The sequence below is a fragment of the Mauremys reevesii genome, linkage group 8, assembly GCF_016161935.1.
Source record: "Mauremys reevesii isolate NIE-2019 linkage group 8, ASM1616193v1, whole genome shotgun sequence".
NCBI lineage: Eukaryota > Metazoa > Chordata > Testudines > Geoemydidae > Mauremys > Mauremys reevesii.
The window spans coordinates 59,666,929-59,680,531 of record NC_052630.1 but is presented as its reverse complement, the minus strand read 5'-3'; the positions used below and the strand labels follow the sequence as shown (position 1 = coordinate 59,680,531).

Below are 13,603 nucleotides of genomic sequence, written 5' to 3'. Positions count from 1 at the left end.
CCCAAGAGTCTCTGAGGGTGTTTTGAAGGTTGCTTACAAAGTCCAGGATGTTAGTTCCTGGAGGAGGCGTAAACCTCCCATTGCTGTTTCACCAGCTGTAACCTCATGGCCATACACCAGCTCGAATGGTGAGAAACCTAAACTGGGATGTGGAACAGCCCTGTAGGCAAACAGCAACTGCTGTAACACTAGATCCCAATTATTGGAATGTTCATGAGTTCCATTGAACCTTTCCACTAGGCCATTAGTTTGGTGATGGGTGGCAACCAAGTGATGCACCCCATGAGTTTCCCACAGGTCTTTCATGGTCCCTGATAGGAAATTTGTTCCCGAATCTGTAAGAATTTCAGAGGGCCAACCCACCCTGGTAAAAATGTCAGTTAAGGCCTGGCACACAGTGTTAGCCCTGGTGTTGCCTAGAGCTGCTGCTTCCGGCCATCTGGTAGCAAAGTCCACAAAAGTCAGTATGTACTGCTTTCCTCTGGGGTCTTCTTTGGGAAAGGACCCATAATATCCACAGCTACTCGCTGAAATGGGACCTCCATTATGGGAAGTGGTTGGAGAGGGCCTTGACCTGGTCTTGGGGTTTTCCTACCGTTTGGCATACCTTACAAGATGCCCATCCTCCCAGTCAAAGGACCTTCCCAACCTGTCTTTGCTTCGCTCACCCCAGAATGGCCACTAGGGTGATCATGGGCTTTTGAGGATGCCAGCCCTCCTGGTGTCCACCAGAAAGAAATTCCTTGTATAACAGTCCTTGCTCGTAGAGCTGAGAGGCGGTGGGTTGCTGCGTGCCACGCCCATGCTTTCTTGAGGCTGTCATCGGCTTCCTGCTCTGCTTGGAACTGTTCCCTTGAGGCGGGAGACACCAGTTCCTCTGGGAGCGATGTAGGTGATGAGGTTGTTTCCGTTGACTGTGAACCACTCTCCGCTGGTGCACAAGGTGTCATTTCAGGCTCGGCTGAGCCTCTTGGGTAGGGTTGTGTGTTTTCCAGTTCAGGCTCGTTGTCGCCCTCTGGCGGTGGAGTTGTACTAGCTGGCGCCGGTGCTGGCGCTGGGTGCTCTTCCAGTTCCGGTTCTGGGACTGGATGTACTATGGCTGTTGTCGGTGTTGGCCTGGGATCCGGTTCCACCACCTCTGTCTGGGTCTCTGGTAACACAGACGGGGTCCTGGTGGATGGCTCAGGAACAGGGATGGGTGCAGCAGCTCGTCTGGCTTGGCTGCGTGTACCACCCCTCTGTTTCTGGCGGCTCAACGTGATGGGCCAAGTGGTTGCCCAGGATCATGGGGACAGAATAATTGTCATAGACAGCAAAGTCCACGTCCTGACCAGCCCTTGTACTGGACAGGTAAACGCACTGTAGGCAATGTTACAGGTTTTGACATGAAGGGCGGACTGTCACTTTGGTTTTCTGGTTGATGAATTTGGGGTCCACGAAGGTTGGTGGATAGCTGACACATGTGCTGCACTGTCTCTCCATGCGATAACTTCCTTTCCGTCCACTCTCAAAGTTTCCCTAAAGCAGACGGGTATTTGAGAGATATCTAATTCGGGTTCCTTAGTGTGCAGGTGCAAGGAGTTGGACCCGGTTCAGGTTCTTTGGGCATTTGGCTTTGATGTGCCCCAGTTCATTGCATCCAAAACATCGCCCACTTGACGGGTCACGGGTTGTGTTGGTTTACTGGAAACTGGTGAGGTAGAAGAAGAGGTAGGGTGTGACTGTGCTTGGGTTGTAGGTGTGGGCTTGATTGGCCCTCGATGGTAAGGTTTAGTCTCGGTGGGTACCTTGTGTGATTCGCTCCCTTTGGCAGTAGCGATGCCATCCATCTGGCTCCAATCTCTCCTGCCTCAGTGAGAGTTTTGGTTTACCATCTTGGATGTAGCGTCTAATGTTCTCAGGAACACCATCTAGGAACTGTTCCATCAATATCAGGAGGTGTAGGTCGTCTAGCTCCTTAACCATGGATCCTGATATCCAGGAGAAATAGCGTTTTTTCCAGGTAAGGCGTGCTCTGGAAATGACATCTCTGGTTTCCATTTCTGGACTCTGAAGTGATCAGGGTGATGCCCATTCTGAGTCTGGCCTTGGTTAGGAACAGTGGAAAGTCGTCCATCTTGTCTCTAGGCATTTCAGCTGCCACCAGGGATAATTGTCCGCTGAGCTGTGACCTCAGCTCCAGCATGTATTGATCTTCAGGAAGATGGTATCCAATACAGGCCCTCTCAAAGTTTTCTAAGAAGGCCTCAACATCTTCACCTGCCCTGTAGGCGGGAAATTTTCTCGAGCAGGTTGATCAGTAGGTTGAAGAGGAGTGGATTGGTTGGGTGATTCTGCTTAAGCCTTTCTAATTCCAGTTCTTTGTCTTTCAATTCCAGTTGTCTTTTGTGCTCAGCCTCTTTGGCTTGTATTATCTCCATTTCTCTCTTGTGATCAGCCTCTTTGGCTTGTATTTTCTCCATGTCTCTCTTGTGCTCAGCCTCTTTGGCTTGTATTTTCTCCATGTCTCTCTTGTGCTCAGCCTCTTGTTTCTCCAGCTCCCTCTTGTGGTTAGCTTCTTCCCTGGCCCTTTCTGCAATAATTAGTTCCATCTGTCTTTGATGTTCTTTTTGTTTTTCTTCAGCCTGCAGCCTGGCCAGGTCGAGTTTGCTAATTGTTTCACCAGTACTCATGATTGTGTGCCTTCTGGTGCTGGCCACACCCCTCTGCAGTCAGGGTATGTGCTGTTTTGCTTGCTTCAGTTGCTTGGGTTACCGTTTCTAACCCTGCCTATCACTGACTACACAAAGAGAAAACAATCCTTTGTATAGCAAATTGTGGTTTGTGTAATGTTACTGTTTTGTACTGGGAAATAGGGGAAGAGTAAAAAAAAAATTTCTCTGTCTCCCTCTGCTCTGAGTTGCTGTACTCAGCAGCCCAGCTGAAAGGCTGCTGCTAACAATACCCCTGAGAAAAATCTGGTCTATTTCCTCTGTTCTCCTGTCTCCTGATCCTTTCAAAAGACACAAAACCTGGCTGGAGGGTTATCTCCCCCACAAACCTGTTTTTCCTGCTGGATGGGAATGTCCCACCTCAGGAATCCTGAGTGGTATCTCGTCTCACAATGGACAGAAACACCCGCTCCAGGGGGCTTTGTAACAGAAAGCCCTGGAAGAAACTGAAAATCTTCTAACCCTGAAACTGCTACAAAACTGCCTTTTCCTCAAGCTGCCTGTCCAAGCAACAAGAAAGAAAAAGAGAATAGCTCCCTTCAGCGTAGCCCAGCTGAGAAAACTCCTTGTAACAATGGGTTCGAAACTCCGCTGCCACCATGTCCTGGTCTGAACCCTCACTTGAAACTGGGCGGTTTCAAAGTGAGGACCAGCATGTCTTCCCCACCCCAAAATCCTAGGGTAGGTCTGCTGCCACCACCCGGTCAATTCACACAGATCAATTCACAGAGGAGGAACCTTCCCCCTCCCCCCTCTTCCCTCTCTCCAGCCTGCTCCGGAGACAGAGAAGCCTGGATTCAAACGCCTTGAATCTCTACACACAGGGAAGCAGCCCACTTCCCCTCCTGAATTTGAAGGGATTAACCAAGTCCAAAGAAAAGAAAAGAATTTATTAAGAGAACAAAAAGAAAATACAGAATCTCTATGAATCCAAGCTGGGCACTCATAGGGTATAACCTTGCTAAGTTCTGGAGAGAATCCTCTCTCTTTCTCAGTACAACCAGTACAAGCAGAATTAAGAATAATCAATAACAAACACACAGAGTTGCAAACATAGGATTATTAGATAAGGACACAAGTATCTTTCTAATACTCACTATCTTGACTAGAAGAAATTAGTTCAGAAAGGTGGAACTTGTAGGGACTTGCTTAACTCGTCTGGTCTCTTGAACTCCAAACGGCCAAAGACAAAGACCCCCCCAAACAGAGAGAAAAAGTTCCCTCCTAGGAGTTTCAAAATCTCTTCCCTGATTGGTCCTCAGGTCAGGTGCCCACCAGGTACTATGCTTTAACCCTTTACTAACTGTTCATGACAACAACCTTTTCACCTTCTCTGTCTCAAAGGTGTTGGTTGCTTCTTTGGCCTCCCTGTGCAGACTAGAGAAGTTTGAGATGCTGCCCAAATTGCCAGCAGCCCCTCTGGCCTAGTTCAGCATCATAGAATAACTGTAGTACAGCAGCATGATAGCCATGGCCATAACACCAGCACACCTGCTTGCCAGGGAGCTCTTGCAGTGGGGTGGCATAGCGACAACTACACCTACTGAACCTCTAACAGCAATGGAATCCCCAGAAGCTGGGACTGACAGGTTTACACTGGCAGAATTGGTGTAAAGGGGCCTCAGTAATGAATTAGGCTCCATAAGAATCAGTTTATTTTTTGTTGTGTGTTGACTTTCTACTCATAGGTTAGGGATCCAACTTAAATAAAACAATCACCATTGTAAACAAACAAACAAACCTGAATTATACTGTTTTATTTTTGTCTTTCCATGCCTGTCATTAATTAAGAAAAGCAAAGTCCTAATTGCTGGAATTAACTCTACTAACTGCACTAATGTCTAAAGAAAAAGTAGTAGGGATTGAAAATAATTTGGAAACAAAACAACCTGAACTTTTGGTTCAAATGGAAATTGCACTTCAACTTACTTTCGGTTAGAAGGAGAGTTCAACTTACTGAACAAGCTAACAGTTCTTGTGCATCAAGATGTCAGATGGAATTGAAAGTAGAAATACCCAGGGGAACAGTCTCAGCCATACTGGAAACATCACAAGAACAGTTTTCTCACAAGATTCCTATCCTCAGTTATGGATTCAAGGCTCGATTGTCAGTTTACAGTCTATGCCATAGGGAGGGGCAGGAATCATTGTGCTGCCCCTGAAAAAGCTCAGGTAAAAACTAGTGGTAAGTTACCAGCTCCTGTGTGCAAGGAGGAAATGGGGCAAATGTGACTCCTTGCCTCAAAGGGCTGGTGCTGGGTATCTAAATTAGGTACCATCCTTTACACAGAGCTGTGCCTGAAGTCACGATCTAGCCCTTAACATAGTTTTACAAAGCTTAAAAAATATCTTCATGTGACTGCATAAAGTATGCAGAATTACTCACTTTGTCTGAGATTCTTTTCACAGCCATTAATTAAATAAACTTCATGTCCCCAGTCCCATCTCTTTCCTTCCAGTGCCTCAGCCTCACCCCCCATCATACAGCCCCATCTGGAATTATTGTGTTTTGATCAGTTCAGCTGTGATTTGACTCTGTAGTTAGACATCACTGGTGCCTCTGATTACAAACAGCTTGAATTTCTATAGGAGACCGGCCTTATTTTAGATCATCTCCTAATTGAAAGGTATCCAACAAGTTCAGGAGCTTTTGTAAGAACACTTCATAAAAGGTAACACTAGAGTTCAAAAACCTTATTTTCTGCTAAGTTACACTGAAATAAATCAGGAGCCTATCCACTGAAGTCAGTGGAATTAGTCTTGTGTAAGAGTGGAATGAGTAAGATCAGAATCAATCCTCACATCTCTAGTGCAGAGTTTCCTACTGCTTTATGCACTGGTATGAGAATTAACTTTGGTGCAAGCTATAGTCTAACTTATAGTAAACTCACATTAACACTCAGCCATGAAGAAATGTAACATCTCTTAAGTTCTTGGGCTGATAAAGCTTATTTTAAGGAATCCTTTGCTATGGAAATGACACCAAAAAATTTAATAATACCGGTAAAATATTTGTAGTGATACTTTTAGCTGATAAAATGAGAGAATGTTGCATTGTCAGCGTACAAAATATACAACCTGCTGATTTGGATGGGAGTTTCATTAAACAAACTTTTAACGCCTAGCTTGTTTTGTATAATGTAGCAAATGGTTTTCCATTCTCTTGCCATTAGGTAACAGAAACCCGGACTGGTCCTCTTGGCTGCAGTAACTATGACAACCTAGATTCTGTCAGTTCTGTTCTGGTTCAGAGTCCTGAAAATAAGATTCAGTTACAAGGTAAGTAGGTGCAATTTTGTTATTTTTTTATGGAACAGGAGGATATATATTTTTCTCTTTTTTAACCTTTGCTGCCCTCAAAAAAGGTCGTTTCCCTAATTTTTTGTCCAATAAGCACATTGTGGACAAAATGAAGGAAGTGTCAGTAACTCATGTTGTGTTTGAACTAGAAACAATGTCAGTACTGATCAGAAAATAATGTAAGTCTGTTAACATTTTACAGCCTTATTTAGCAATCAACCATGTATGCACTCTTTACCCAGCCAAAACTTCCAAAGTGTACACTGAACAGGAAATGACATTTAGGCCCATTATTACATCCTGGCTCATATTGAGTAGTCCCAATTGAAATTGATGGGACTATTTGAAAAGTAAATTTAGGCCACAGTTTTAAAGGTATATAGGTGCCTAAAGATGCAGATGGGCACCTGGAGCCAGATTTTCAGAAGTATTTAGTTGCCTAGTGAGATTTTCAAAAGAAAATAAACTTGTTAGGCACTTACTTGCAATTAAAATCAATGGGTGTTAGGTACCTATCTGCTTCTTCAGGTGCTTAAATATCTTTGAAAATCTGGGCCATAGAGTCTATGGCAAAAATACCCCCAAAAGGTTATATGCCTAATTCCCATTAAAATCCAGGAAACTGAGGCATCTATCCTGAATAATCACTTTTGAAAATCCCATTAGGTGCTTATATGGATCTTTAGATGCTTAAATGCTTTGAAAAATCTACTCATGCCTAAAACCCTACATCAGCAAAGGTGGCAGAATCTAGCCATTAATCATTGCTTTTATCAGTTACACAAGGGGTACTGTGTATAGATGTTCAGTATTATTGCAGCTAACAGACCCAATTGTAGTTGCTTTACTCATTTGAGTAGGCCCAGTCACGTGAGTGGGATTACTTGGTGTATAAAGGGATCAAGATTTGGCTCATTTTGCAAATTAAGGCTCCAGCCCTGCAAACACTTGCTGCTAATGCAATGTCTACATGTGCAAGTAGCACCCCTAATTTCCACTGAGCTGCTCAATTACTACTTGTATTAAATGTTTGCAGTATGAGGCCATAAATTGGCAAAATATACTATAAAAAAGTGTTCTTCAGTTATCAAGATAGACTATCAGGATTATTTTATCTCCCTGTTGAATATGTCCACATTCTTTTTTCTCCTACATCTGTCTGGCTAGCTGTTTTTGAGGACATTAAGGACAGCATAGATTAAACATCACATGATATTTTTAAGGCATAAAACAATTGGATAGATTATGTTATTTATATGGGGGCTCACCTCTTCCACTGTATCTGCAGAAATAATTTGCCATTTTGGAATGCTCTTTGATCACTCACATTTGTCAATAAAATAGGTAGAAAAGTGGTTATTACGTGAATCAAAGACAGATTTGATACATGCCATTGTATTAGCTTTAAAAATCATAATGTTATTGCTGCTTAAACTATTTTATATTTAATGTAGTCATGTTGAACAAAGGCTTGGGATTGCCTACTGAGATTTTCTTTTCACTTTACAACTTCAAGGCTTTTCAGAAGTATGTTGATATGTTTACAATCATGCCTAAGTAACAATTGGTTTTAGCAATGGCATCAGTGTTCTCAAACCATTGCGATATGGCTTTAAACTTGCAAAATTATATAATATTATTATTTATTAATGTATTAAAAACAAGGAAGATTTTCCTGTGAACTTGAACAAGCTCCTGTGTAGCAGAGGCATATATAACAAATAACCTGTTAATCTATGGACTAGATTATGATACTCTTCTTCACACTGAAAAGCAATTTGCTCTGCAAGTATTCCCATTGATTCCAGTCAGACCGCTTGTGGAGTTAGATACTTAGAGTATCACAATCTGGCCCCAAAGCTTTGGCAAATGATTAATATTAATAGGGTAGCTGGCTGTATTTTATTGTTGCTGTTTAATATTGTAACTAGCATGACTGACAGCCATAACTAAATTAGAATTCAGTAATTACCATATAATCATGCTACTCATTGGCATCATGCAAATAATACTCAGTTATTATAAAAGTAGATCTTAATTTCCGGTTGCAAGAATTCTGGATAATTACATATATTAAAAAAACAAATAAGATGTATTTAACTGTGAAAGTGTGTATTGCACTTTCACTTTTTCAGAACAAGGAGTGGGATTTTCAAAAGCCCCAAATAGGAGCACAGGGAGATTTTTTCAAGGGCAGGGGCACTTAGCCCCAATCCCCACTGACTTTCAGTGAGAGTTTGGGGCCTAACCCTGATTTGTGCCTCTGAAAATTTACCCTACAAGTCTCATTGACCTTCAGCAGGACTTGTGCTCCTAACTCACTTAGACATTTTGAAAATCCCTTCTGAGACATACAAACCAGTTTGATGGTAATCATTTTGGTCCTGATCTAATATCTCCTGAAGTCAACAGGAATCCTGGAATAATGGATCTGGCCCTATGGACCCAATCCTGCAAGGTGCTGAGTGTGCCCCCTTGAGGCACTCCCAGTGAGAACTGGGTTCTCAGCACTTAATAAAAACAGATAGCAAATCTTCAACTGTATTTTGTGCAACATCATAGAAATACAGTTGACTATGAATCATCATACTTATATTTTTGCAGCATACTATTAAGACACTAAACACCTACATTTAAATGATAACAGAATGAAGCATAAGCATATAAATTTAAAAAAGGGTGGTAGTTTTAGCTCATAGTTTCTGTTCTTCCTCATTTGTCTTCACAGCTTTATGAACAGAAAAGGAAAAAACAAAAATGTACTAAGGATAACGTGCGACTACACTTTTTTTTCCCCGTTTGCTTCCCTTTTCCCCCTATCCTTGGTTTCTCTACATCCATTTTTCCAAAGTTTACATTAACTGCTAATATCAAGATTGTAATTTCACTCCATTTTTTTTGCTACAGAAATGCCCTTATGACTCTGGCTATTTATTTATCAATTCTTAACAATGCAAGGTTGATATAATCCATCCCTCGCACTTTTTTTTTTTTACTGACAGTCTCCTCAGAAAGAAAGAACTCCAGTAAACCCTCTGTCTGGAGAGCACAGGTTACTAGGATTGATATTCTGCACTCAGATGGAAATAAGGAATTCATCTGAGGTTAATCCTTGAGAAAGGAAAAATACTATATAGTGGGAATGCTAGACAGATGGGTACATTGACCTAATTAGGCCACATAGTTTCCTTCTGTATCTAAAATGTTACTTTGTCAACATGATATGTAGACTGTTGAATCAGTTTGTGTCAACCCTATCTCACATTTAAATGAGGTTATTCCTATTTTATTTTCTAAAGGTCTTCAGCTCGTCCTGCCTGAATATCTGCAGGAGCGTTTTGTGCAGGCAGCTTTGAGTTATATTGCCTGCAATTCAGAGGGGGAGTTTATCTGCAAAGATAATGATTGCTGGTGTCAGTGTGGCCCCAAATTCCCAGAGTGCAACTGTCCATACATGGACATTCAAGCCATGGAAGAAACCCTGCTTCGCATAAGTGAAACCTGGAATGCTTACAACAGCGAATTTGAAGAGTCAGGTGTGATCTTTTTAAATATTTGTATTTGTGTTACTTAACATCACAGAATTTCCTTAACAATGAGGGGTGAGCAGTTCCTTTGAAGCCCCTGGGACTATGTATGTGCTTAAAGGTAAGCATATGCTTCAATGCTTTGCTGGATCTGTGCCTTACTCATTATAACTACTTGATCCCTATAGGACAAATGCTACCCCCACCTCCAATGGTGGTGAGGGCAGTGGAATTATTTTTGGATTTTGGCAGGCGGCTCAGAGAATACTTATCTCCTGTAAGTGGTGAAGCCAAGCTCCATGAGGGCCCTTTCCATGGCAGCGTGAATGACTATATGGGAAGGGGAGGAGACAGATCAGAAAAGGGTCAGCATTGGCCAATTCACTGTTACATAGATTCTAAGTCTTTCCTTCTGCAGCAGAAATACACTAGAACTGTAGCTGTCACTACAGCCCACCTCTGCTTTGCAGCCTTAAGTGGAAGATTCCTTTCACACTTCCTACCCCCACACTGCTGTTGAGATCTGCCATACCCAGCTGGAATATTTGGGCTGGCCACTGGGGATTGGATTTGCCCCTAAATTAACATGGACTTGTAAGAATTGCTACTCCAAACGCTTCTCTACAATGCCATGGGGACTGTTTAAACTGGACTAGTTCCATTTCATTCCCCTACCACATTCTGTGTCACACTGGCTTTTTTTCTAAACATCAGGGTTTGTTTCACACACCATTTCCCTCCTTCTCATCCCCAGGACTTCCAGTCCCATAGAGAATGGAAACTGCAGGTAAAATTGGCTTCTGAACAACTGTTTTCACAACTCATTCACTCAGTATTATCAGGAACAGCTGTCTAGCCAGCTGGCAGGAAAAGGAAAGAGAGCTCGGGGAAAAAAATATCAGGCAGAAAAATAGAAGTGAAGGGATGTGAGGGAGGAGTAGAGAAAAGTGGAAATTGTAGAATGAAATAAAATGTATGGCAGACAGGAAAGATATAGTCTGGGGGTGACAGGACTGAGAGAACAAAAAGGCAATGTAAGAACTGGAAACTAGGGGAGAAAAAGACTCAACACTAAAATGCTTGAGTATAAATGGAGAGGGGGAAATTTATAAGTACTATGTTTTCTATATTAATTGTTGTAATGAAAAATACCCTAATTTCTCTTTGACCAATCAGAATTAATTGAGGCTGGGGAATTCAAAGAAGCCTAAAGCTGTTAATCAACCAACTCCCACTGACTTTCAATGGGATTTGGATGCCTAATTCTCTTAGTCTCCTTTGAAATTGTCAGCTCAAGGCGCTAGCACTGGTCCTGCTCCTGAAATGAGGATGTGGACCACGGAGTTCTGAGAGGATGCTATGAATCAATCATTATTTAAAATATTCATATATTTGTTTGTTGTTTTTTATAAAGCATCCTTCTTTGAAATTCCTCCATTTTGACATCTTTGTACATTTCTGAACTCACACCTTCACTTAGAACATTATACATCAGTACAATTACATTGTAGGTACTGACAAGCTGTAGTTTTGCCTACCCATATATTGTCCTGTTTGACTGGGAGGTGATATTGGTTAGCAATTCAAGAATGACAGATGAAGCCACCTGGCAACAAGTGCCTTGATGTGTTTCTGTCTGAAAATATTTTCCTTTGAGCTGCATTTTATCTGTAGATGACTGTACTTCTTTGAGTGGCTGCTCTTGGGACATGTGCTGACTTGTGCCAGTGAATGGTGGAGCCTTCTACTAGCAGTGTCTGTTAGAGTTCTTGTTCATCCCATTTTGCCCCTCCCCTCAATGCTCTAGCATGTTAGTTTAGTATTAAGTGTTTGTAGTTAGACAGTTATAGTTACTGTTGATAGCGGATCCAAAAACCAAGAAGTATGGGTTCAAGAGATGCACTCTATGTCCTGTTGCCTTCCCAGCACTGGACACTCCCACTCTCTGTCTGAAGTGCTTTGGAGAAGGGCTTTCTCCTTCTGGCTGCAGAAACTTCACAGCAGAAGCTAGAAACAAGAGGCAAAATAGTCTTCAGTCCCTCCTACTACAGAAAGCCTCATCAGTTAAATCTTCCAGGTCAGAGATTTCTATGGCTCCAGACAAAATGGATAAAAGCCTTGAATCAGCTCCAGTACCCTACAGTTCCAGGAAGCCTTCTATTCTAAACTATCAGGATCTAGCTCTAAAGACTGGGCACTCTCTGATTAAACCCACAGATCTGATTCCTACAGGGTACAAGTCCATGATGGAAACACGTCTGGACAATTACCAATCTGTGACTGAAACTCCAGATCCAAAGATCTGAAGAAGGGGAAAAAAAGTCAAAACAAAACACTTGTCAGTACCTGGGGCCACTCCCTATACTGGGGACTCAGTCTCTTGGACCATGAACATGCAGACCTGAAGAAGGGATTGGAGTCATAAAGATATGGGGTCATCTGACCATCCTTTTATGTCAGTTGTTGGATCTGAATACTACCCCGGCACCAATACTGTCTGTTGTTATAACTGCACAATTTCACTCCAAACTGCACTCCTCAGATTCTGTTGGATCTTTACAGAGACAAGGAAAGAGACGCATGGATAATGAAGCCTGCAGTGTCTCTTCCTGCTCACAAGAAACAAAAGGTAGATAACTTCACCACCTGGATTGTTGCTTATGCTTCCCCTCCACCCTGCCCCGAAGACCTACTTTCTCTCGTAGGAGAGCTGTATCACCTCTTTTGTAGATCCCCACATCAGTAATATCTCCAATTGTCTCCTTGTTGGATCCGGGATATTTAAAACATGTCCCCCTTGCTGAAATTGGTAAAGATTGATGTAGAGATCTATGCATGCTTTTAGTAAGCATTATGTGATAGATATCTAAACCAGATCAGATGCCCATTTTGGCAGATCAGTTCTTCAATCCTTATTTAAATTAAGGCTCTTTATCCCCCCATCCTACTCTGATTACCGTTGACTAAACCTTCCCAAGTGTGGGAATATGCAGAGAACACTCGAAGAAGAAATTAAGGTTATTTACTTGTTATTTACTTGTTCTTTGAGATGGACTCTGCATATCCACCATTCCAACTCTTCTTCCCCTCTAAGGAGCACTAGTGTCATTAATGGTGGAAAGCACTGAGGTGCATTAATGGTGGGAAGAACTGAGATGACAACTGCTACAGTGCTCAGTTTTATAGCCCCATCCTGAGAATGTGCTGGAGTGATAAGGGGAGTCATGAGAGTGGGGTCTCACAAGTGCTTTAACAGTCACTAACAGTAGAAGGCTGGACCATTGAGTACATATTCCAAGTGTGGGAATATGCAGAGTCCATCTCAAAGAACCTCAGTTACAAGTAAGTAACATCCCGTTTTGTTTGTCTCAGAGCGTAATGTATTAAGGTGCTACATATCATATCTCTTATGGTACCATGTTGATTTTGCTGCTGAATATTTAGGTCAATGACAAGTTTCCCAGTAAAAATAATGGTCTTTCCATGGCATCTATGGTATTGCAGATTTTCTTTTGTTGCTGCATCTTACCCAAGCAGTATTATTTATACTGCAATAGCACCTAGAAGCCTCACTCATGGACTGGGACTCCATTGTGCTAGCTTCTGTACAAAGACTGTTCTTGCCCCCAAAAGAGCTTACTATCTAAACACCTCTTCTCCTTTTGTTGAGAAGAATAAAGTGACTTCGTTTAATAAGGCAGAGATGCATCAGTGTGGTTATGAATAGCTACTTTCCCCTGGATATTAACCAACAGGAATGTTTCGGTTAGTTATTTATCAGGAGTCTATTTTAATAAATAATGTCAATGAGAATTACTGAACATCAATGGGCAGTATCCATCTAATAATACATGTGGTATTCTAGGGGGAGGGCAGCCCCTTACACCAGGCCAGAGAAATATTGGATAGAAAGACAGCTAAAACTTAGCTTCAGCTCTACTCCGTGGAGTTTATTGGTGTTACTAGTGAGATAAAGACAGCTTGTTTAAATGAGATCCTTGAGTCACACACAGTTAAGTTTCACTGCAGCAGTAACAGCCTTGGGCAGTCCACCATGAAGGAGAA

At 42.1% G+C, this 13,603-nt stretch overlaps 1 protein-coding gene across 6 annotated transcripts in view; it reads left to right on the top strand.

Annotated features, from left to right (window-relative positions):
• BRINP3 (BMP/retinoic acid inducible neural specific 3) overlaps window positions 1-13,603 on the top strand; it is a 331,852-nt gene that overhangs the window by 238,473 nt on the left and 79,776 nt on the right. For all 6 annotated transcript variants that reach the window (XM_039486613.1, XM_039486610.1, XM_039486611.1 and 3 more), the window contains 2 exons: window positions 5,885-5,990; window positions 9,311-9,547. In XM_039486613.1, the coding sequence (XP_039342547.1) occupies window positions 5,885-5,990; window positions 9,311-9,547 (343 nt within the window). The remainder of the gene's footprint in view (window positions 1-5,884; window positions 5,991-9,310; window positions 9,548-13,603) is intronic.